At 41.0% G+C, this 26199-nt stretch overlaps 1 protein-coding gene across 5 annotated transcripts; it reads right to left on the reverse strand.

The window, feature by feature from the left end:
• Window positions 1-1941: 1941 nt before the first annotated feature.
• Window positions 1942-23405, reverse strand: ASRGL1 (asparaginase and isoaspartyl peptidase 1). 5 transcript variants are annotated; one of them, XM_037392270.1, is made up of 7 exons: window positions 23386-23405; window positions 21628-21870; window positions 17913-18055; window positions 12362-12516; window positions 8051-8169; window positions 6042-6152; window positions 1942-3374 (listed from the first exon to the last, which is right to left on the reverse strand). In XM_037392270.1, the coding sequence occupies exons 2-7, from the start codon at window positions 21812-21814 to the stop codon at window positions 3139-3141; spliced, it is 951 nt and encodes a 316-aa protein (XP_037248167.1). In that variant the 5' UTR covers window positions 21815-21870; window positions 23386-23405; the 3' UTR covers window positions 1942-3138. The 5 variants fall into 5 exon arrangements, with proteins under 5 accessions (XP_037248167.1, XP_037248163.1, XP_037248166.1 ...); XM_037392266.1 differs by lacking the exon at window positions 23386-23405 and adding an exon at window positions 23148-23339; XM_037392269.1 differs by lacking the exon at window positions 23386-23405 and adding an exon at window positions 22851-22994.
• Window positions 23406-26199: the final 2794 nt, after the last annotated feature.

Below are 26199 nucleotides of genomic sequence, written 5' to 3' on the forward strand. Positions count from 1 at the left end.
CCCTGCCGTCCTGGGGCTGGCTGAACCCCTGCCTGCCCGTGGGAAGTGGTGAATGAATCCCTTGTTTCGCTTTGCTTGCGTGCGGGGCTTTTGCTTTCCCCTTTCCCCCCATCTTTCTATTTTGTTATTATTATTATTATTGTTGTTCTTACCTCTTTATTCTGTTTAAATTATTAAATTGTTCCTATCTCAACCCTTGACTTTTACATTCCTTTCAGATTCTCCTCCCCGTTCCTCTGAGTGAGGGGGAGTGAGTAACTGGCTGCGTGGCGCTTGGCTGCCGGCCGGGGTCAAACCACGACACCCCTCTCGTAAGAATGGGGAACACTGTCCTAGAAGAGGTCTACCTGCTGTCCAGATTAGATGGGGAAATCACGTACATTTCTGAGGAGCACCGACGCAGCCAGCTAGCTGGAATAAAAGCACGTGGGCCTGACTGCTGGTACCAGCGCTTTGTCTGAGCGGCCAGCATTTGAACTGTGGAGCAAGCTCCAGCCTAAGGATGATCAAATGTCATCAATCCATATGCAAGGCACACTTCTTCATTCCCAGCTCCACAGGAACTGGAAAGGCGTAGCAGCACATGCATATTTTTGAAAACCAGATACTTTTTCATGAGAACGGAATACAAAGCACACTACCAAGGAGCGGGTGAAACAGAACAAATCATACAGACCAGATGGTAGTCGCAGTGCTTAATGCACTGTTGGAAGGTGCCCAGCTAGTCTGGTGATGAGCGATATAAGAACCTATATAGGATAAAGCTCCTTGTAAGTGCCAGCTATTTATTACATTATATTCCTGAGAACAGCTGAGGTGAATTAAGCACAGTAACCATTTACTATTCCTTCTGACAGCCCCGAGATCCTATCTGTACTGCTGCTATGGTTGATGGTACTTTCTGGGCAGCTGTGAACTTGTTCAAAGCTAACCAAAAGCCAACTATCCAGGTTAGTGGCGTGCCAAACCCTGGCCAATAAACCACCCACTGGGGGCATCAGCTTGTGCTTGCTGCCATACTAACCATCACTTGGGTTTTGGTCAACTTGGAGCATGACAAGAACAGGCTTACAAGCACTCAGAAAACATAACAAAAACAAGAGCTTGACAAAGATGATACACCAGGTGTTGTGGTAGCAGTGGGTTAAATGCTCCTCCCTCCTGCTACTGCAAGCGAAGGAATGGTTACTAGCAACATGCCCTCTACCAGTCTTTAATCTGATAAAACAGATACAAGACACGATATTTGTATTCTTCTTCTCTTGTTTGCAGCCTGCATCCATTCCTATGTATCACCATCTAGCTCTAAGAAACATCCTTCAAATGTGATTCTTTTTCATTAGTAAAACTGAGTAATTTCATGAAAACAATGCTGCAAAGTGAAATTTGGTGGAACTTACGGAGATCACATTTTCTATTGCCTGTCCTGAATCTGATCTCGCACTAGGGACAGGTGACATGATCAAAGCAGATCCTTGACCGCAAAAATCTCATAGCCTTGATATTCTGGAAATGAAGCTAAGACAATACCGCTTTCCCTGCCCCCCCACCCCCACCCCCCACCCCTTCCCCATCCCAAGAACAGCCTGGCCCTGTAAGACTGGTATCTCATGCACAGAAAGGGAAATTAATTAATTCTTACTCAGAAGAAGACCACGTCTCTCTACAGATCAGTGCATCTTACATACTGTTACTGTTCCATGAACTTTTGATGATCAGATAGTAGCCATTTTCTACATGATCTCCTGTGGAACAAAGTACACAGTTATCCTCTGCATGAGCCGTCTACTCCTGAACCGTTGCTGCCCACACCCCGTCAGCTGCAATGTCTTAATAAACCATGGATCAAACTAGAGAGCAGGTTAGACAGCTTTGACAACCTCACCGCTCTGTATGAGCCAAGTCAGCAACATGGCTTATTGTAGTTGAGACACAGGTATGGTTCGTTTCAAACTATGATTTAAGATTTTTGCTGTTTATTTGTGTTATCTTGTAAAGGGAACATTATGATGACAGGCAATTGTAACATACAAATCTGTCCACAGAGGAAACCTAGTGACCAGCTAAAATCCATAAAATTATCACACATGTTTAGCCCCAAAAGTTATGTAGTCAAGTCAGAAAAAAGGAAAAAGAAATTTTGCTTTCTTTTAAAAATACGAAATCTTAATGAAGAAACTGTATTAGAGGTAATGCAGAACAGCAATTATTTTTTAACAAGAAAACCTCTCCAGAAAATGATTGACTTCACACAAGAAGCTTGTTAAGGGGCAGTTTTGTTCTAGTATAGCTTGCTTTTATCACTTGATTGTAGATAATTATTTTTTCCAGTTAATCATCATCTGTCTCACGTTTAGACTTAAAAGGCGCTTATCACCTTTGTATTTGAGTAGCAAAAATTGCTGGTTTATTTATATTTATTGAAATCATGACCTTCTTTATTATTACCCTAGATATCAAGTCAGTAATATCTTTGCTGTTCACTATTGTAGCCTACTTCGTTGCGACCTGTTTTTTAATTGTAAGTCTCACGTCAATGAATGGAATAAAAAGAACTCCTTTGAAAGCATCACGTTTCCCATCTCTGGAGACAAGTTATTTTCTTTACTTCATTACTATTTCCCCTGACGGTTATCTCAAGCCTGTGACAGTGATGTAGCCTTAACTCTTCACTGCCGCTCGGTGGTATTTCACTGACAGTTAGCACTCATTATCATGGGTGACCGCTCAGAAGACTCTGGAGGGTGATGCAATTTTCAAAATTCAGTTTTTAGTTAATAGGTATTTATGTCTCAAATCATCCTGGCAGCAGTCTCTGAGAATGGGCACAGAAAGGAGTTCATCTAATACTGAAACTCAGGCTCCCTTTAATGTAGGACAAAGGCGTGCTAACCAAGAAACCTACTGACCATTCTCTCTTATCTAGAAAGAGAAGCTCTCCTGACTTCCTGAAGGTCTTAAACACTATACATGTATCCATGACCACTGGAGATCTATGTCCATATTTCATTTTGACTGTAAATGTGGCAATGCCTGTGAACCAATCAAAAGTAGATTTTTCAGAAAGATGAAATCAACTGTCACTGTCCTCCAGCAAAAAATGGAGATCACTTTTCCTCAGTTGATGTTTCTTCATTCTCAGAATCCCTCACTTTCAGACGTAAGTGCTTCGTCAACAGATTTTGTATGCCTCTCTCCAGCATAAATCCCGTAATGCAGCTGGTCATCCTTTACAGTAGCCCAGGACATCTGCTTAGTGGAGAACCTTGCTGCCCACTCTCCTGAACTGTTAACAACAATGACACCTCCTAGTCCCCCAACTCGCATCTTCATGTAGTCTAAGGCAGTGTCAGCAGCCATCTCTGGTGACATTCCTGAAAAGAAGAACAAGATAACTTCATGGTACCTGTCTTGAAATAAGTTTTAAAACTCCCTTCAAGTTTCACCCTTCCCCACGGAGCCAGCCAAATCTAATTCCTCCTTCAACTAAACTAGCAAGAAACTTCCAGCGTAGCAAAGGAACTGTTTACAGGAAGGCTCTGGACAGTTGCTAGTAGTTGCTATGATATGATGCTGCTACAAAGACAGGATTTAAATAGATTTAGATTGTAATTCAGTTTCAGTGTTTGATATAGACTAACTCATCAACCCTATGCTAAAGGCACAACATTTCTCATGCCATCATTTGAAGTGAAAAATGCCAACCTGCAAGATTCCATCAAAGGTTTATCGGAAGGCAGGTCTAAAGCATTTACAATTTGAAAAAAAACCAACACAAAACCCCACATGAAAACAATCAAAAATCTCAGTCATCTTCTACGTTCCAAATCCAGTGGCTGCAGTGGAGCTCAAAGCACGTACTTCACATTGTCATAATTTATCAAAAGCAGACAGTGGCATTACCCTTCCTGAAACTTTTGAAACTATCAGGCAAGATGAGGACTCAACATACTAGACATCAGAGAACCGACCAGCAAAGCAACCTGATCTTTTCATTACACTTAATCTGTATTAAAGGAATATTTTCTAAATAAATCAAAGTTAATGCGTACATCATACACACATGCCTGTAATAGCTGCAGAATGTTTGTTCACTACAAGTAGGAATATATATTCAGGAATGCAGTGGGCTCAGCCTAATTGTTCTAAGACATATACCATTGGTAACATCATGCAGCTTAGGTGGCAGAACAAAAACTGACCTTCATGCCTTCATTGCCTCCCTGCAAATTTTTAGTTAAAACCAAACAAAACCAGCAGAGTCAGAGTTATTCACAGCACTGGTGACTGACAGGATAAAGCTCCTTTCTCTGACGTTACGGGTGACACTGTGACTATTCAAGTCAGTGGCACTAACTTCAAAGGGTCAGTATTTCACTGTTTGATTTTTCATCAAGACAACAGCTGCCACCATAAGACAGAGATTCCAACAGCTGTTAAGACTGGCAAAGCAATTCACTCCTGAAATATGACAGTAAATTTTGCAGCATTGGTCCAAAAGAAGATATTTACTATGTGAATTACTGAAGAGCTAAACAGCATTATGAAAGAGCTCTATAGCTGTTCTTAAATACGCAACTGTTCAAAGACTCAAAAAGTTGTTATAACTTGAGGGTTTGTTTTCAGCGCCTTCATGGAAACATGGGGTGGGGGTGGAAGTCTATTGCTGACGCATTTTCCTGGCATCTGAGTTATACTTCTGGGTAGGATGAATGAAGGTAGAGCAAGCACAGGCAGGGTGAACAAGTGCAAACCAATTAAACATGCATACACGTTCATTTTCTTTTTTCTTTTTCTCTTTTTTTTTATTAAAAAAACCCACTTTTTGAGACTCATTTGCCTTTCATGCTCATTTATGACAAGCCAGATAACAGTTATCAATGCATCAGTTTTGCAATGCAGTTAACTTCAAGCCAGAGAAGAAACTGGCTTACACAGTTTAGACTAAATAGAGCTTAGAAGGCTATTCACAAATTTAATAGCTAGGGACATAATATACAGAGTAAGGGGGGATCATAATGTCTTAGAGCTTTGGGGAATAATCTGTAGGTTGTATTTTATGCGGAAACTATCACATTAGCCAAGAGATTTACGGAGAAATGCACCCATTATATGCCAACAGCTCTGTAAAGCACAACAAAAGTATTCTCAGCTGTTACTTGTCTCTCTACTTACTGCCCCTCCAGTGAAAATGTAAATTGAAAGTTTTCCAACTATTTCCAGTTCAGTTGATCTCAAAGCAAGTTACTGTACTGTCCAAAAGCTATGGCTTTCTAAAAATAATGGTGATACGTATATTAATGGTTCTTCAACTGCATGCAATACAAGTGTGTGTCTGGCTATGTTTACAGGCTGTAATATAATCAAGGGTTTAGATGACAAACTAACTCATGAAGATAAAGCTCCAAAGGGTCATCCCACAGTCAGATTATATTACAGTCACATAAGACATACTGTGTCAGCTGTTTATCACATACTCACCCAGTCAATTTAGTATATTTTCCAAAACAAAATGAAAATTTAAATCACACTTAAAACATCTTTAAAGCATTTCTGTTGCTATAATCAGAGTTGTTAAAATAAAGACCTTTACAGTTTATTAGAAAGGTGATACCCTATGCTTTCTCATTTGAGCTCTGATTATCTGTCTCTAGCCCTTCCCTATTGCTTCCCTAAATATATCTTGCTTTTACTTGTTTTCTATTTCTTTGTTCACAAAATTTTAGTTCAAAATTGGGAAAAAATTATTCAAGAAAACTTCAGTTAAATTAGACAAGAATGTCTTTCAATGTACGTTGATCTAAAGCATGATTAAGCATCAAACAGCATAGGTATTTCTGTCCACTATTTTTTAAGGCTATTTTAACTTTATTAATACTTCAGTGCTTTGTTTTGTTTTAAAGAGAGGTGATTCATCCACATACCCCTGGGAGCAACTCTTCTGACAACTGCTCTAGGATAATAGTACATAAACTGAAACCCATCATTAGGCAACGTTTCCTATCCTCATTATTTCAGCTTACAGGAAGTTTGGAATTTACCTTGCTCCATGTGATAGAGGATCAGTCGGGCTAAGACCACTTTCATAATGCTCTCCCCATGTCCTGTGGTCGAAGTGGCACCAGAACGGTTATCAGCATAACCTCCACTTCCTTTTCCGAGGGGGAAAAAGAAAAAAACAACCAAAAGGCAATAATCTGTAATACAATTTACAAGCTTTGTATTGTTTAAAATAGGTACCAAACATTTCTTCCTAAAGTTTTGGCAGTTCTGTGCACTTCTGGGAGCAAAGTGTCAGTAACAAACTTTTTTCTCCTTTCTGCCTCAGTTTCAAAAGTAAAATATATGAAAGAGATCAACAACAGCTGGATGAAATCAGTTGCCAAGTTGAGAGAGCCAGAAGACTAGTGATCTGCTTGTGGTACAAGAAGCAGAAGCAGGCCAACAATTCACAGGGATGGGCAAAAATATTTTCCAGAACAGCAAGGGACAGCATACTGAGGATCAGCAACATAGTGATGGGATGCAGAATGCCAGGTCACACAACATTATGAACTGAGAAGATAGGAAAGATGATGTTATGAGGACATTAGTCAATTAAGCAAAGTACGAGGGCAACTTATCTACAAGAGCAAAAGCAGGTAAGAGATTTGAAGAGCCTGGGCTCTAGTGAAACATTACTATGCGCCCCTGCAGAATCCTGTAAGTCCTCACCACAAGCAGAGTGTTTCTACTCTTGAACTCCCACCCCCACCTTTATTTTTTCCTCCCATCCTTTTTTTTTGCAGGCGCATTCCACACCCTGTTCTCCACCAAGCTTCCTCTTGCTCAACACCCATGTTTCTAGCACATCACCTAAGAAAAATATTTCCCAGGAGCTAGGAAGGAGCATACCACAGCATTGTAAACAAGGTACTGGAGGAGGGGAAAAATGCACAGAAGAGCAATGAAAGTTTCTTCCCTTCTGTACTTCCCTGATCAGATCAGACTCTTTCAATGGACCCTGATTTACACAGGGAAAAACACTGCCACGATCTGTCTGTAAAGGTCCCCTTTCAATAGGCTATAATATTTAAAAGGACAGCTAGCATTTCTGTATCCAATCCCGCAGATGTTTAGTAAGAGCAAAAGCTGCAAGCAAAACGCACAACAGTGCTCGGTTTCACTTGTCCTGCACAGACCTGCGTCCCGTACCACAGGAGCCCTGAACATGACTTACATAAAAGAAGGGTATTTGCAGTCAGAAATGAAGCTGAAAACCACAGTCAGAATGCAGAGGGTACCAAAGTATTAGCAACTTAGGGTGCAAGACCAAGTTAGTATTAGTTTTATGATAATCATATACTGCCAACAGCAGTGCTATTTGATTTTGGAACATGTTTTACTAAAAGTAATTATTTTCTAAACCCCAATTGAATGGTAGAACCCTGAAGCAATCAAATGGCAAGTTTGTCCCATGAGAGGAAGAAGTCTGGGGAAAGGATTTCAAGGGTCTCTTTATACTTGGATAAGAGATCTCTTAAAACATTTCCTTTATTCCAACTGCATCTATTAGGCTCTCATGCAGTCTTGTCAGGGCTCTCTAAGAACAGGATTTTACTCAAAATTACCAGTCATTTTCCAATTCTGGCTCACTGATATAACAAACAGTAATTACACCTACTTCCTTAAGTATCAAGCAAACAGCATCTTAGTATGGAACAGGCTACATTTTTTAACTTAGCTGTAATCATGGATGTACAAAAGCAGAGATTCATCACAAAGAACAGAAAGGAAACAGAAAAAAAAAAAAGTCAGCATTCAGGAAAGGACAGAAAAAAAGAAATTCCCATCCCCATTTTCCAGACAGAAAAGTGCTGGATGATGATAATGACAGCACCATACCTCTACTCCCAATCCTTACTGGCAATCTCCATGTTGTGTTAAGGAGCTTGAGCTTTGATACACTTGAATGTTAGACCTCCATTTCAGCTGTACCGGAATGTGTAGTATTTATTTTTTTTTTCTTTAAATGAGATACCTCCAAAAAATGAGAAGCAAGACCCTGTACCTATACATGCTGTGTCACCAACACGGCCAATCAGCTTATTAGAGAGTCCTCCAGTGGATGTTGCACAAGCTACATTTCCTTCACTGTCTACAGCAACGGCTCCAACTGTTCCAAGGTCTCTGCCAAGAAAAACAGTTCACAAAATTAGGTAGAATTAAAGCGTACCTGTCAAAGCATGTTGCATTTATTCTCCAGATAGCCTTAAAAAAAAAGATTACTGCAAAAACATTGCTGCTCATCATAAAACTACTTTTAACATGCTTCTCATTACAAAAGTAACAAGCAATATGCAACAATTCTCATAGCTTTATATTTTAATAGAATAGAAAACACTCAATTATTTTTTTTATTCCCCCCCCCCCATGACTTGTTTACCTTCATAGCACTGAAACTTTGACTTGGGGAGGAAAAACCCAGCAAAGCAAAAGCACACAGGGCAGAAATATTTCTAGCCATCTCAATTCTGGAGTAGTTTTTTTGGCTGTGACACACCTGACACAACTTTCCCCTAAACAGAACTCAAAGATGCAAGAATTGTCTCCACTGTCTTAACAGGAGGTTAACCGGAATTCTTAATGACAATGCACATAAACAAGCAAATACAAAAAGGACAGTAATGTTGTGTATGCACTGAATCATTTCCTTCCTGTTCCTCCTCTTTCCTCTTCCTTATTCCCCTAAATGTTTGAATGCTACACACACAACAACAGAAAGTTATTTATATGCCTTTCAACTAGTATTGTTCACAACACATCATTAATACATATTTTCATCTTTGTACTCTGCAGCTATGCAATCTTGAGATTTAAATCACTTGGCCAGTTGAATCTGTTGAAACCACACATCAGCTTAAAAATCTTCATGCGCTGAAGAATACAGAGGTCTCAACTACTGCTTTATTTTTTCAGCACAGCAAAGTCATATATAATAGGCTGCTTAAAATATACATGTGTATTCATACCCAGAGAAAAAAAAAGGCTGTTGTAACTTACTGTAATAGTTGCTGCACTGAGAAGCAACACATTACTGACAAGCAACAGTTTAGAGTGTCCACATATTCTGATCTTGGCAGTTCATGTAGAAACATGAAACAGTATCTGGCTAGAAGAGGCATACCAAAAAAATCTACATCCCTCCACAGAGGAAAAGAATTTTTGACAAACCTTCAAGGAACTGCCCAACAGGTGGCTGGAACAGGAATACCTTTGGAAGTTGCCTGCGCACTGATGAGGGTCTCTCTATAGCCCCACAAAAATCTAAGCTAATTAAGTCAGACAGCCTTTGTGTACCCTGAAACCCACAGCCAACTTCTCAGAGAACCAACTTCCTGTTCCCTCCTGCTTATGTAAAATATCAGACTGTCAGTCCCTACACTTCATTCACAGCAATTCAAAGTTGACTGATGAATCACAGGCCTTACAAACTGCTCTGACATTTATGTGGAGACGGACCTCATCTCAAACTGATATGACGGTGCAGATGGGCTTCCCACCCATCCATCTGTTACAAATGGTTCGCTGAAAAGAATATTAGTAAATTCAGTACTCCTTTGCAGACTTATGTGGCACCCTTCAACCAACTGAAGTTAGATCCTCCTGAGAAATTAAGAAAGGTCCATCCACATGTACATTTTCCTAGGTATGTATCTACCTTAAGCAACTGTGAGAATAATGAAAGTACACAGATCACATACGCAGCAGCTACCTGTTTTGGTGCAAGAGCTCAACTGGCAATAAATAACAAAGTGAATGTGTCTGACATACCTTATCTGCGGTGGAGCAAACGGACAACTACACTCTATTTCCTACTGTCCCTTTAAACTTCTTTATTGCTTCAGCGACACGTTTCCTTTGTTCAACTTCAGAACAAAGGCAAAGAAGATACAAACAACCTGTTGCATAGCTAGGTGACCCAGAAACATTACTAAGGCAGGCAAAACTGTCCAAGTAGAGATAACATATTACAATCACCTCTCTGTTGTTAGTCAGTGACAGCAGCAAGAACCGCAATGAGTACCTGTAGTATACCAAGGATGCTACTAGTAGTAATGATTTTGTTCAATCAAGACTTATTCTTATGTACTGCATACACTGTGATACAGAATGGATGTGGGATTTGTTCATTCCATTTTGTCTCTTTCATTATCCAGTACTCATGAAGCTACTTGCAGTTATTCTATCCCCATTCAACTAATGAGGCATCTGCTATTTTGTCTCTTAGCCCTACATCAGTAGTAGGAGTTTCTGTGAATTGCTGTCAGGGTCCTCATTAATTCATACCTCCTCGAGTTACGCTTGCACTGTGATTCACAGGGGGGCTAGTAGCCCCTCTGCTGCCTTTCTCTGGTGTTCTCAGGAAATCTCCAGCAATTCTTGACAAAGGTATGGTCAGAATCTTTGGAGTGAGACACTGAAGATTAAACAAACCACATCTTACTTCTCAGCAAAAGGCATACAAGATGCCATGTTGTACATGCAATGGCATCATAAGCTTTTAGCATAAACAAATGCAGGCTTCTAACAGCAGGAGTGAAAGGTCTCTCTTGTGGAGACACAAAGCTTCGCTCAGAAAGCTGGAAACCCCCAAGGTTTCCAACACTGTTAGGACCAGAGGACTGGAAGTAAATTACACACCAACCTTCCAATTCCCAGTATGATCTGGTATTATGTTGCCAGTGACTAATACTCCTTTGCCTTCTGTCTGTCTGCCTCAGGCAAGTTTCTGCATAATCACTGCAGACATAACATGGAAAAAGAACATTCCACATGTGATACAGGAACAAATGGGCTTGCATAAAAAAAAAAAAAAAAAAGACCTGTTTTCAGCTTTGTGAAGTCGTGCTGATGTTTTGGGCACTGGCTGTCAGAAAAGGAATAGTGTGGCTAAGAAAACAAGAAGTCTTGAGTCCTCCAGAAACACACAAGCCTTCTATTATGAGATATTCCAGAACAAGACAATGCTGAAACTGAAGATGCCTAACACTGTTGTAAAGGAAAAAAATATATCATTAATCTGTTAGAAAGAAGGAATGGAGACTCAGATGCCATGCCATTCCAACTTACATAGTCAGGAGACCAACTGGCAGTAGGAGCTACGCCATCCTCAAAATTCTTCAGAATTAATTATAATACCACACAGTCCTTGGACAGACCAGAGAACAAAAGAAAACTTCTGTTGGATATAAGATGAACTACAATTGAGACTTTATGGTCAAGGAACAACTTCACTTTGTTTACAAGACCATATTTACACTTGCCTCATGAATTTGTTTTTCCCTCTAGCAATTTACTGAAAGTAACATATAGCTTGTAGTTTATAGCCTCATTTCATGGACTTTAATTAACGTGCCCACAGAAGAAACTTCCTCCTTCTGATCTACAATTCCTTCAGCTCTGCTTCTCCTGTTACTACTTTTCACTGAACAGAGAAACAACATATAATAAAGCACTTATGTAATACAGTGTTTTCCTATGTCACAACCATTGACATACAAATGGTAGCTCAAAACAATTTAGTATTTATGCCTACCTCACAGGCATAAAAAACATTTCTGACATCTGATGATTCTAATTCCTTTCTTATCCACCTCATCTACTTCTCTCTATGAGACTTGCTTATTTTTCCAGTGACTTCCATTTTGCTGTTATGCAATACCATCCAGTAGCATCTCTTTTCACACCCACCACCACACTGAAATTCTTCATCAATTTTTTCATTCCTATCTACAATAACCAACAGACACAGTCAACGCAGAAAGACTTATGGTCAAAATCTGATGTTTAACTACCTAATCCAGTTTAAAGACAAACCTGATCATCTACCTAACCAAGATCAACTTTTTTTTTTTTTTTCATGGACTTGTTTAAAAACGTGAACTGGAGATTTTTTACAATCACAGTTCTTCCATGGAAAAGAACTAAGCGATACCTGCTGTTTGTAAAAGCTGCTCTATGTACTTCTATAACCAGTAATTTCAAGACCAATAACAAGTCCTAGCTTTGGGCTCCATTAAAGCCACAAAACCTATACTATGGCAAAGTGACTGACTATCTTCTTAAGCATCAACATGTTTGTTGAAGTTTGTTCCAGTCACCTACACTTAAGCAAATTCACTGAAAGCTTCATTTTTTCATTACTTTCACTGAGGACATACTGTGAAGACTGTATCAGACCATCTTTGGTTTGTTTGGTTGGTTGTTTTTTTCCTGTGGTTTTGTTTTTGTTGTTGCTTTGTGTGTTTGTTTTTTTAACTGACAGCACAAATTAAATTACCTGAATTTAAAAAGAAAAAATATTTCACAAAAATCCTACTTCTGAAACTCTTCAGGGTTGGAATCTGGCTCAAGGTTCTTCTTCCATCTATCCCGGGATCTCTCAGTTATGAGTTTCTCCCCTGGAGTCTCAGGAATACCCATGGCCTGAGCAAACAGGTGTGCACCATGGTCAGTCAGGAGCATGTGCTTCGTCTGCAGAAGACAGACAAGAGATTCATTGACAGTTCTTGTTTTGCCTTCTACTGAGCAGCTTTGTATAATCACTTTTTTATTTTTAGAAGTATCCACACAGAGAAAATTCCAAATTTTGTTCTATTTCTAAACTTTCTAGATTTTTATGCCTATACCCTCTTCCACTAGTTGAAAAATTTTTCAGCTGTCCAAAACACAGATACAAATTTCATCATTAGTAGAAAAGAACTGCATTTATCTATTTAATGCTTATTATAACAGGGGAAGATTTCCTCTTTTGCTAGATTACATGCAACTTCTTTGTACTGTTTCTAGTCAATCATCAAATCACAACTGTTTTGTCCAGCTAACTGGAAGATCTACAAGGATTTTACTCACAAGGAAAGAATGGTAAATAAATTCCTGTTCTATTTGAGTCTTACACCTTGTAAAAAAAAAAAAAAAAGCTGAATATCATATGCTAAGGTGTTTCTTAACATCAGCTGAACCATTTTATTTTAAATATTTCTTTCAGCTAGCTGGTACTCTTACAGACCCAGATGTTTAAATTTAAGAACAGAATACTGTTCTAACAGGTTTGACTAAAAAATGTTTGCCCTCGTCTAACAACATTTGCAGAAGCTCTATTTTGATTCCTTTATTTAGCAAAACACTTAGATCAGATTTTAAGTCAACAACCTTAGTTAAATCCATGCTGCAAAGCCTGTACAGCTTGGTTAATTCATATTTTAGCAAAAATTGCCAAATAAATTTGTTTCATTAATCCTTATACTTTATTAGGAGCTCTAAAATCTCATTTTTCTTTTTTAAAATATCTATCTAAAAACAAGCATCAACTTCTTGGACCACTACACAGCTGTTAATTGCTTATCAGGGGACAGGAAGGATTTAGAGGAACGGTGGTCTGAGTATACAGTATTGGAGTAATTTCAGAGCACAGAACTTAACTTCAAACAAGCTTTTAAGTCCATGCACCAGCACAGCACACAGATACCACCTAAGGTCCAAAAAGTAGAACCACATGATGCTAGAGGCAGCAGGCCTGTAGAGCCTTGCACAGCACTGAAGTGACACATACTCTGCTACTCTCTGTGTTAGGCCAGAGGCTGGGCATTTCTGTGCCATGCTGCATTCCACAGGACACTTACAGTCTCAAAGCTTCGAACTTTCAAGATGTGGCAGCCCATCAACTTCTGTTGATTTCTAAAGCAACAACAAGGTATCACTACCATGACCAACCCATAGCACTGCATTGTTTTAAAGGATTCCAGTCGAACACCTTCCCAAGCCACAGACACCATTCTCTGCTTAAGCCTATTACGGCCTCTGCACTAACCCCTTCAGATAGTTACAGAAGCAGGAACTGTGACTAGCCTTTAGAAACATTCCTGATGTTGTGGCCCTAACATCAAACCTTTTTGAAAACTAAATGCCTTTTTATCAACAAATTAAGTCCTCAATTCACAAGGGCATTGCTTTAGGTTACAAGAATAAGGGTACAAGGAAGAAGTCCTTTGTATATGTGGAACAGCGGGCAACAGGCTTACATGCCGAGTGATGTTACCAGACGATAAAAAACCCGCATTCCTAACAAAGCTGGTGTTCTTCGACTTGGAAGCCAACTTCTTTGTGCTACACTGCCCCCCTCTGCCGCTGCCACTAAACCACCAGAAGCACAGCATCCAACAATTCAAACTGGTTTGGGGCAGGGGGGTAGGTGGGTGCGGGGGGTGGGTGTTGGTGGGCTTTTTTGTGTGTGGGCTTTTTGGGGGGTTTTGTTGCGGTTGTTGTTAGGAAATACATCGAACTTTTCTTTTGATGTTATCTGTATCAGAAGGTTATGTGCTCCATCACTTGCTTTTCTTCAGCAATTAAGACTCTATCCTTTAAATAAGTTTAAAATAAAAAATGAAGTTTTATTGTAGAAATGGAAGTTATTTCTTAAAACCTTTTCAAAGGTTTCTCTCCCATATGCAGATTCTGATAATATACCCACCTTCCTGAGCTGCATAAACAAATCCTTGCATATAGAGGAATAAGCTTCTAAAATAGGGTGGGGTTTTTTTGCAGTCCACTCTGAAACGAAGGTATTTCAAGGATAATTTGTTATTTCTCTTAAAAATACCTTGTCAATCAGAAGAGCTGGGAGAACATTGCCAAATAACCCAAAAGCACATTTTGCTGTCTCATCCTTCTTCTACAGTTTCACGAATATGTTTGCTTAAAGTGCCTAATTTATCTGGGACACATTTATACAAACTAATCCAAAATGACAAATAAATTAAAAAAAGGGGGTAGGGTGGGGGTGTTCCAGAGATCTTGGTAACAAATAACAAATTTTGACAAGTTTAGTTAATTTTATGCGAAACAGGGCATCCCCCAAATTTCTGCAGCTGGCCTGAAATTCAGACCATCACTGTTTGTTATTTAACAATCCTGCCAGTGTGCAGAGCACAGAAACAATCTGTACCTTTGCCTTGAGAAGTCTATGTTCTAACCTAAATTCTCCTTTCTCTCAGGTAAAGGGCTGTATGATATAGTAGGGAAAAACATATACACAGTTCACATACACCAATGAATCAGTGCTCTAACGTTCGCGAGATGCACATCTAATGATGTGCTGGAGCTGAGGGGGATTACATGCCTCATCTAAAAAACACAAAACCAAAAAACCCCACAAAAAATCCCCCAACCATTTCGATGTATCATTTTATTTTTGTTCACTACAAACAGGAATATTCAACAGGACTTCAACTGCTTTCTCAAGGATTTGTTGAATTAGTTAACATGCTGAAAGCCTTCCATGTCTAGAGGCTGCCATGTTCAATGGCGTATCACAAATGGAAGTTATTCTGGTGCCCTCCTTTCTTCTACCCCATGAATTTGGGCAAGTTTGAGCGCGGTGAGAATATGACAGCACACAGGATGTGTGCAACAACCTAGAAGAGCTACTCTGGCCACCAGATGGAGCCCATATTGTTCCATAATAGTAATGGAAATAAACTACAAGCAGGTGGGGAGGGTTTTATTTGTTTGGTTTTGGGAGCTGTGTGTTTCAAAATTCCTTAAGGCAGTGAGGCATCTCAAAACCACGGGGAAATAAGCATCCTAACATGCTTAGGATCCCAAGAAAACTATAGTCTTATTACCCATGGGTTACAGAGTTAAAAACATTTTTAATTTTGCACAGTAAACCAAAAAAAAATGCTCTGAATGTATTGTGAAATAGCATGGGTTGGTGTCCCAAAATTCCTGCCCAAGATGAACAGGAGAGTAACATCAGTTGCCTACAGGAAAGCTGTAGAGGGACTTTTTACAAGGACATGTAGTGATAGGACAAGGGGGAATGGCTTTAAACTGAAAGAGGGTAGATTTAAATTAGATATTAGTAAGAAATTCTTCACTGTGAGGGTGGTGAGGCACTGGCACGGGTTGCCCAGAGCAGCTGTGGATGCCCCATCCCTGGGAGTGCTCAAGGCCAGGCTGGATGGGGCTTGGAGCAACCTGGTCTGGTGGGAGGTGTCCCTGCCCATGGCAGGGGGCTGGAACTAGATGATCTTTAGGGTGCCTCCTGACCCAAAGCATTCTACGATCAGTTGGTATTCCCATTTAAAATACTGGACAGAGAAGCAGCAGAAACTCACCTCAAGATATATCAAGTAATTGAGGCCAACATTTACATTTGAACTCTGTCCAAATTCAAAAACTTCTGTGTAGATGACAAACAGTAATATACTTTACCACAAAATTTCATAATTTAGGGCTACACAATTATACTTTGTCCTGCACAGTTTAACTTTTTGATTTCCTTTCAAATTTAGCCTAAATATTTTTGAACACCAGAAGCACCACACAATGACGAGAAAGACCTTGTAATAGACAGACAGACAGACAAAGGAGAGGTTTTTTGTTTTGCAGAGGGGTGGGTTTTTTTGTTTTAAAAAAACACTTTGGAAAGTTATGCTCTGAACAACCAACCGTGTTGTTTTGACTTTACTCTTGTGGACTTAAATGGGATTTTGTCATGGAGAAGACAACAAGAACAAAAAAAAAAAAATAATAATCAGTGATTCTGGAATACGAACTGGGCATTAAAAGAAGTTATCTACACAAAAAAATAACAATAAAAAACCCCAGTAAACTAAACCTACAACAATTCCCCCAACATGCCAGAAGATGTCTTCACCCCAACCCTCCCACCTACATTCTCAAACTTTGAAAAATCTGGTCTTGTGAAGCTACAGGTATTTATTTGTTCTAGCTAAATGACAGGATAAAACCCATATGAAGGAACAAAAAGCTTATCCATCACAAGTTTTAAGATTGTCTTCTGGTAGACATACATTTCACTGAAGTATTTATATTAAATATCTCAGTGATATCACTTTAAAAGTGATAATTTAAAAGCAGAACTACCCTCCAGTTAAAGGCAAAAATAATTCTTATTTTCTTTGGAGGCTGTTGAGGACAAATTACATTTCAATCATCTTTATAGATCACCAAAAGCACTTTCATTTCCTCAGAAGTCACTTTGAAAGGTCAAAGAAACATAAATCCTCTTTGTTAATAAGTGTTTTTGCAAATATGAACCCTTTTCAACAATGGGGCAGCTACACTAGTGGGACAAAAAATGTAAACTCCAAACACAGTGCAAACTTTTTGAATGGTAAAACAGATAAAACATATCACACAAATGACCTGAACCATACCAGTTGCACCATTTCTGAAAGACCAGAGTGGTCTGCTGTGGCAGATATTAGAGGGACTTAGTGCAGAAAGGTAGATCGATTTTCCTGCCCTGGTAAGTTTAACTCTCTTGGAAAAATCTGTCACCATCACACGGTGCTAAAGTTATCTTCCATGCATGGAAGACCACAGCTTTGCACTAAGGCTACCATCTGATCAGGGCACAAAGGAAAAGGCTACCTAGAACAATGTAAGACTGTGTTACATGGCCAAACATGTTATTAGGCCACTTAATTCGGCTCCATATAGTTGCAAAGTCAACAGTATACTGTCCAGCTTTAATCTTGCAAGATCAAGCAGAAGACACAGTGATAGAAAAAGCAAATGAACAAATAGCCCTCTAAAATCTTTTAACATCAGCAGTGCAGCTACAGGAGATTGACATGCATAGGTCAATTACTCCTTGAGCTTCCAATTACATGGCAGAACTTATTTATTAAAAATAGCATTCTAAGGAAACATATCTCTCAAAACCACTTGAAATAAAAGTTCTTCTTGGTCATGACCATAGTTTCCAAACACTACCATTCATTTCTCCCTTCTTTCCTGCTTTAAAGCACTACACAAAATTAATCATTGAGGTCTATCAGTATACCAGATGAAGTTCTAAGGGAAAAAATGCTTCACCCTGAAGTGCATACTCAGCATACCTTTTCCATGACAAGTCGAGCAAGTTTTATTGGGTTTGCTATGCATTTAACTGCAGATACTGCTCCAGAGTCTAAATTTTTTCCATCCATGATAATGGCATCCATTTCTACTTCACCTTTTTCATTTAGAACAGATCCACAGCCTAAAAACAAAAACACAAAAGAGCAAACAACAACAACAAAAAATAATCGGAGGAAGGGAAAAAGAAGAATGTCATTAAGAGCTAAACATCCAGTGATTCAGTTACTAGATCTCATCAAGCAAGCTTTCTCTTTCCCAGTTTGTTCTCTGACTTATTGAAAGTATCTCCGGAAGACTAACAAAACAGCAGAAACAATGCTGAGTATAACCACAAAATCCAACCGTTAACAGAGATCTCACAGGGTACAACATCTACTTTAAAACTTATTTTCGTAAGATTAAAACCACACTTCCAATCCCACCCAAATTGACATAATAGCTATGAAAGTTAAAACGACAATCATGAATAGAATACTTTATCCCTCAGATAACTTCAAGTACACATAGAACTATTTTATTCTTACAATCCTTCCAAAGGAGGACACAACATAGCCCAACAAAATAGTATAGTGCTTGATTCTATCAACAGATTAACATCACACAGTGCTCCAAGAAACTGCCAAAATTGATGGAGCAGAATAAAAGTGTGCACTCATTACTGTAACAAAAGCTTGAAATAAGAAGTTCTTCCTTACCAAATAAACACACTAGATGAAGGAATTAAAAAAAATAAAAATTAAGTAATAAAATGTTGGGTAGTTTCCTTCTATAATTATCAGTGCTATCACTAACCTAATTGAAAATTAATGACATACAAAATGAGACAATGCAAATAGGTTGTTTTTTTTTAAAAAAAATAAAGCTGCTAACTGTATCACAAGGGAATAATCTGTTGTAAGACATCAAGTGCACAAGCCTTGCTAATAAGGATGGAGAAGATTAAACCCAGAAAGAAGTAAAAATAACCAAAACAAAACATGGCAGACTTGCACAGTAGCTCAGGTAGAAAGACCTGCATTGTGCAGAACTAAAACATGGGGGTTTTTATTTCTGTTAAACCAACACTAAACCAGGTCAGAAACCACTGTTAGCAACTGTTGACATAAGACTTCCATACCAGTGTACTTCAGACCTGAATATATGAAGTTAAATTCCCTGTTACAGGAAGTATCAAAACCCTGTAATCCTCCTCCTGTAATCTCCAAAGCCCTTCCTGCCACACAGACACACCCCCAAAAAGTTATTTTTCATCCCTCTTGATCGCATAAATTATTCCAGAGTTCAGTCCTGCATCATACATGACATTATTATTTCTAGACTATACTGACTATAAAAAGTTTACAGGTAACTGCCTTATGCCACCTGTGTTAACACATTCTTCCAGCTTTTCATTTAACTGGTGTAAGAAGTCTTTTTTTTTTTTTTTTTTTCTTAAATAAACCCTGCCATACTCTTTTAACTTCCTTTGACAAGGCTGGCTCTCTAGCCCATGATCATAACATTCCCATTGGAACTAGGGTAACCCCTTCTCAAGTATCAATGATCAGAATCATGGTTCCAGGGGAAGCTCTACCAGTCCCCTTCATCACTGCCTTAATAATATCCTATGTCTACTGGACATCTCTCATGGGATACATTTTAGGATTTCCTAGAATTTCCCGAGCAGAAAACCTGCTTCCTACAAAAGCCTCCTTTCACAGCTGGTGAAAAGAGACAGGTGCCCTCTTAAGAGCATCCCACTTGCCTTAGAGAGCTCTATAGCCACTCCTTCTCATACTGCTGACCGCCATCAGTCTGTACACCATGGCAAGCAAGACACTAAACTGAACTTCAGGTTATCTGAGGTAGGATGAATCCTTCCTTCTGTGGTTACAGGCTGCCTTTTCACCTGCCTTCCAGCACAACGGGTATGGACTACCTGCCTCCGAGACTGAAAAAGCAAGAAAGCTTGGCTCACTTGTGGAGCAAAGGGCAGGGGGAAAAAAACCAAAGAGACAACAGAAGACAGAAAATCTAAGAGACACAAATAACAACCATGTCTGACATTAGGCAAATCACAGTAGGGGTACTGAAAAGAATACTCTGATTTCCTCTATCTACAGATAGATAAATCTGTCCTCTGTCCTGCAAAGGCTGAGGAGGAAAGAGCATGAAAGGATCACTATAATGACAGTTCCTAGATCTGGAGCACTCATACCAAGCCAGTTAATACTGCTAGCCAAAGATATGCCATAAAGGAAATATAACCAAGGCTGCTTCCTTATCACAAGAGCAGAACTTGATGACTTCATTGTGCTGCACAACCACTAAAATGGTAGTTTTAGGCAAGAGTATAGCTTCTGACCCCCTCCACCAAGCCTACATTAAGATGCATCTCCACAGCATGGCTAAACCTCACTCAAAAAAGGACACGATTTAATCTTTAGGCCCATTCTTCCCATTCTTTATTGCTGCGTCTTAACAATGTCTGTGTTTTCCTAGAAAGTACTACAGTAAAACTGATGTATCTTTTACAAAGCTAAATACCACACAGCGAGTTTTAAACCGCCACTCCAATCAGGGCTCCCTCCTCATTTTTGCTAGCTACTGAGAGTAGCTGTATGTAATGAGATATGTGTATGTATCTAACTAGATATATCTGTAAGCGATTACCAGGCTACTTGCCATTTAGATCAGCATAGTCAAACCTGAACAAGGGTGTTAGGCTCAAGCCAAGTTAAGTAAAAGTTAAATGAGAGAATGCCACTCTGATGTTAATTATATAATAGTACACACCATACTGCTAAGTCTGCTTCATGATTTCAGCATGAATCCTCTAAGAAAACAAACAACCATGTTCAACCCAAGTCAGTAATAAAGCAACGAAAGTTCCAGGTGAAGTACAAGCTCCCCCCTGCTTTCAACTACAAGGTGAGAAGGAACAACAGAATCTCTGCAAACTAAGTGTGCACATAACTAATAGCTACATTATCTAAAACACTGAACACTAACAAGTCAGACTTTCCGTGGTCATTCCTGACATACCTTGGTGGGGGCAGGTAAATATTGTCACTGAAATTCATCAAGATAATAAAATTGAGGTCATACAAAGAGAAGAAAAATATTCTACTGTTGACATTAACTATAATCATTAGGAAATCCAGTTATGAACCCTTACTGTATAAATTCATGACTCATATACCATTACTGCATTAATCTGTAATGTTATTTACAAATGCACTAATTGCAAGCATTAAGAGAAATCCACCTAAAATCCCCAAGAACAGTATTCCTCTGGCAACAGGTACACATTAAGGCTTAAACATTGCTGCAAGCTGTATTCAAGGGCCTTAAACATGAACATTAACTAAGCATATATGCCAATAAAGAGTCCATGTCTTACAACTGAACATGTGGCACAGTAATGGGAGAAGATTTACAGAAGATATGGCACCACAAGAATGAAACGGCAGGTATAAAACACTGAAAAATGAGAAAAGAGTAACTCATCTACCTAAGTGTAGTCATCAGAAACCATAGTACATACTATGCTATTTTATTACAGAGAAATAAACTATTTTGTGACATCAGCATTTACCCCATGCAACGTGCAAAAATAAAAAAAAAAATGCAAGCCGGCATTTTTAGAGGCATGAAGGCAAAACACTTGAAAGAAATGATGATTCTAAACCTACTTCATTCTTGAATAATTACCTGCATTAAAATGAGGATCATCTTCCATTGATCGTACTGCCTCCTCAACAGCATCTAAGGCACTGCCTCCCTGTTTCAGGACGCCATAACCTCGCAGTGCAGCCCTGACAACACCGGCACGACTTCCCTCTTCTCGTTCTTTAAAAATCCGGCCAGCTCCACCATGCACCACAATGACAGGCTTCATCCTGCCAAATTCGTCCCAAGGCTTTCAGCTGTGCACACAGATTACTGGTAATTAGCCTGTTTTGGAAAGAAGAGTCTTTAGCATGTGATCCCTTCTACATGGAGAGGGACTTGCAGTTTAGTTAACAGATAACGCGCAGTCTGACTGCAACCATTTTACCTTTCAGGAAGCTCAGTACTCACGTGATGAAACTCCCAATTCAAGTCTGGACTGGAGGATGCCCCAGGCAACTTGATGCAACTTTGCAGCCAGCCAGGCTTTGAGTAGGGAGCTGGGCCTGGTGGCCTCTGAAGGCCCCTGAGTTACTCTACAGCCCGAGTTACTCAACAATCTGACGATTTAGTGTGATCCCTGTCCGGTATTCCAAGTTACACAGAGACGAGCACCTGAGTAACCCTTGATCCTGCTAACTGCGCTTCACGTTTGACAGACAGCCCCACTGTTTGAGTACAGCAATATAACCAGCAATAATAAAAAAAAAAAAAAGCACCTGACCTGACCTACATTAACAGCTTAACCAGCCCTTCTGCCTGGACTTCAAACCTCTGACCTCTTGCAAGATTTTGTACTTCACACAGGAGAACAAGGCATTCAAACCTGGCAGTCAACAGTCTGTTACTGTTTGCAGCCTCCCATGAGCAAAAGAACGTCGCCACACACCTGCGGCAGCGGCAAATGTGCTTCTGCTTCCAGAAAAAGGCAAAGGAGAAGGAGCCTCATCTCCCACCAAAATCTAGGGCACCCCACAGAGGAAACTCTCCATGTGAAAACAGCTTCTCAGGGCCAGATATTTTTGGAGGCTGTAAAGAACAAAATCCAACAGCCTTTCCCTCATCCCTCACACAAGCCCTTCAAGCAGCGACCCCCTGCAGCCCGGCCGCGGGCACCCTGTTGTCAGGAGCGGCGACCGCTCCCCGGGCAGGCGGCAGCGGGAACGCACCGGCGGCACCACCAGCCCGGGCCGTTCGGGCGTTGCGGCCTGCGGGGGGTAGAAACGTCTCCATTTTCACCGAGGATCCCGTAAGCGACGCCTTCCAAGTTTTTATGTCAATCGGTTGCAACGCTCTTCCCTCCGCAAGGGGCAAGGGAGAAGGGACCAGCAGGGGCTCTCCTCAACCGCGGATAACCCCTACCGGGGCACCGCGGCGGCTCCTCAGCTCGGGTCGGGCCTGGACCGCGCCCCGCCGGGCCGCCTGCCTGTCTGTCTTATCTGTCGGCCTGCCCGCCCGCCTGCCGGCCTGCCTGCCCGCCGGGCCGCCTGCTCCCGGCGCTCCCGCGCTCATTCAGCCTCGCCCGCCCTCACGGAGAGCGAGAGCGCGGACGCGGAGCCCACCTGCAGCGCCCCGTCCCCCACGACAGCCCGCGGCAGCCGAGCGCTGGGCGCGCTCCCGGGCGGGTACCGGCGGCAGCACCGAACGGCCCCAGCCGCAGGGGACGCGCAGCGCGGCGAGGGGCTGGCAGCCTTTTCCCCAGCGGCGCCGCTACGGGCAGCCGCCCTCAGCAGGCATGGCGCCACCCGCCCGCGCTGAGAGATGCCCACAGTTAAGATGGCGGACTCCGACCATTCCTACCTCGGCAGGGGGCCGGGCGCCGCGGCTTCGGGGCTGGCGGGGGCGGGCCGACGCCCGGCTGCTTGGCTGAGGGCGCCGCCGCGTCGTGCCCTGCCTCCCTCAGCCGCAGGCTCCCTCAGGGCGGGAGGGAGTTGCCGGGCTGCTGCCACCATGCTGTGGAGAGCAGTATCTGCGACGTGACACCACCTTGTCACCCACCACCACGCCATCTCCCCTCGCGTTTAAGTAGAAAAATGGCACCGACACCGCATGGCCTGTCCCGTGTGCCCACCCTTCCCCTCCTCTCACCGGGGCGGGAGGCTGCGGGGTGCCGGCCGGGGCGTGCGGCCGCGGGCAGCGGGGGCTGGGGGGGCCTGGCCCGCCCCGGGGGCACGGCCCCGCCGGGGGTGAGCTCGAGGTGGACACTTAGATCAATGCCAAACTGACAGTAACAGCAAGAAAACAAGCTTGCTGTTCATTAGTATTTTTTTAAATTGTAGGCTGCTGGTGGAACAAATGTTCACTATAAAAAGAGCTACAAAAAACCAACGTTCTTCCTGAACAGGAAAAATACTTGTAAAACAGAGCTCATTTTTTTTAAAAAAAAAATATTCAAAGTTTCTTACCATTGTAGTAAAAAATACCAACAAAAATTTCTCAAAACTTACACCACCTCTACCCCGCAAGCAGCCAGCCTTCTTCCTCGACCATTCCTACTTGGCTCACCGCTGCTTCCCATCTTTTTCTGCCGTTTTGCCGCTCTAGGCCACAGGGAGACCAGCAGATGCCATCTGCCATGGCTGCCCGGAGAGCCATGGTGACACAGCTGTGCAAAAAGACAAGGATTTATGGCAATGTGCAGTCACTCAATTTTAAGATCTGTTTTAATCCTGAAGGTTGGTTTAAAATGAATTAGTGTGTTTTAATTAAAAGGAACTACCCTGGATGGTTTTTCATGGTCACTGATAGGATTAGCAAAGAGGAATTTAAATTTTGTATGTGAGTTATTTGAGAGTATCGCTTGCTTTTATAGAGTATTTATCTTGCTTTGAAAGGTAGTATCGAAACAGCAAATGGATACTGGTTAGATTAAATAGTTTAGAATAATTATTTCAATTGTTTGCATCGACAGCTGAACACTAGATTTATATAGTAACCTTAAGTTGAAATGTTACTATTAGTCTAACATTGTTAAGATTCAACAAAGCGTGTCTCTTGACAGAACCGGAACAATCTGTTGCTATATCAGTTTTCCACTGTAAGCCCTCTTTGGCTGCTGCCTTTGCCTTTGTGGTCAAATCATTTAATATTCTTTTAAAAATGCTGTAAAGCTTTTCAGAACTTACTGGGAAGTATTATTTTTAGGTTTATAACTGTTATGTAGTGTGGGAAAATTACTTGGGGGGGAATTGGAGAAAACCGGGACCTAACAGAAGCATAGTATTACAGAAAGCTTTTTAGGGTAAAATGCAGTTATCGCTTTCAGGATGGCTGACATACACGAAATCTGCTTTACCACAGGTCCTTAAGCAACACACCCTGCCATCTCAGCACCTGCAGACAGGAGTAACATAGGGTGGAGCAGAGTGGAGACACCACAGCCATGCTCTTTTGTACTCCCTGTAAGAATGGGAACTTGGTGGTACCACACAGCTGATAAGATGAAAAGATGTCTGCTGCTGAGCAAGTAATTGTGGCAAAATTGCTTTCCTCAGATGAGATGATCTCATTGTAATACTAATGCACACCTCCGTCCCAAAGTTATCTGCCTCCGAGGTACTACCACACCTCACTGGGCACCCGATACCAATCAGTAACAAAAATATGTTTGACTAGAGTCACTGAAGCTCCACCTAAATGTAAAGAAAATGAACTGTTCTTGAACTGAAATAAGTCCAAAAGGGGGGGAATTGTTATCTACACTTCTGAATTACCAAACTGATTTAGTGTTTAACTGTATGTTAAATATTTATGCGCACAAAGTTTAGGTTGAGCTGACCCACCCTCTAAACTTGTCAAAATTGATGAACAAAAGGACTTCTTTATCAAGGGAGTCAACCTTGGGGGACAAAGAACAGATGGGGAAAAGGACACTGTTACATAAATTGTGCAGAGAGAAGCCTCCAAGTGAGAAAGTTCTGGCCAAGCTGATAAGGCGAAAGGACAAAAGTAACTGTGGTAGAAGATCATGACCTCCAACTCAAATAGCCCTCCCGAAAGAGGGCAAAACCCTGCTAGGAGAGCATGTGTAGTTAGTGAAAAACTTCAATAGTGCTATCTGAGGTTGTGTACTAATTTGCATGAAAAGTGAGAAACTTTTAACCAGTCCTGTGTTTGATAATATGAAGTAAAAAAGTAAGCAAAGTAGGGAAAAAGTTAGGGAAGACTCCATTGTAACTTCTGGGATCAGTTGACGGACTGAACCTGTCTTCCCCTTAGGGACACCTACTGGGTAAGAACTTTATGACTAACTCATGGTAGCTGTTATTAAGTGTGTTGTTTTAAGCTTGCTTTGCAGTCAGTTTATTATCACCGGCAATCTTTGAACCTTATTGTGTCACAAACTTGTATTTTGTGTAACAAAAATCTTCAGCTGAAGTTCATTTTGTATAGATCTCCAGAGATTTGAGTAGTTGTTATAAGGGATTTGAGCAGTAGTTATTAGGGATTTGAGGAGTTGTTATAAAGGATTTGACTCAGTGACGCTGTCAGTGGGGGTCCCTGAATAGGAATCAAATCACCCTTGAATACAGTGGGCTGTCAAAACCCAGCTAGCAGACAGGCTGGTCAGACACGAGGGTTTCATCTTTCTTGGAGGCTGATCGAATATAAAGG

This window comes from Falco rusticolus, chromosome 6 (genome assembly GCF_015220075.1).
Source record: "Falco rusticolus isolate bFalRus1 chromosome 6, bFalRus1.pri, whole genome shotgun sequence".
Taxonomy (NCBI): Eukaryota; Metazoa; Chordata; class Aves; order Falconiformes; family Falconidae; genus Falco; species Falco rusticolus.

Excerpts from the sequence above, each read along its gene's own strand:
- ASRGL1 (XM_037392270.1), bottom strand. The coding sequence starts at position 21,814 with ATGAAGCCTGTCATTGTGGTGCATGGTGGAGCTGGCCGGATTTTTAAA. Across the intron at positions 18,056-21,627 it reads TGATCCTCATTTTAATGCAG|GCTGTGGATCTGTTCTAAAT; the intron begins GTAATTATTCAA and ends TTTTGTTTTTAG. Across the intron at positions 8,170-12,361 it reads AACCCTGAAGAGTTTCAGAA|AGACCTTGGAACAGTTGGAG; the intron begins GTAGGATTTTTG and ends TTTTCTTGGCAG.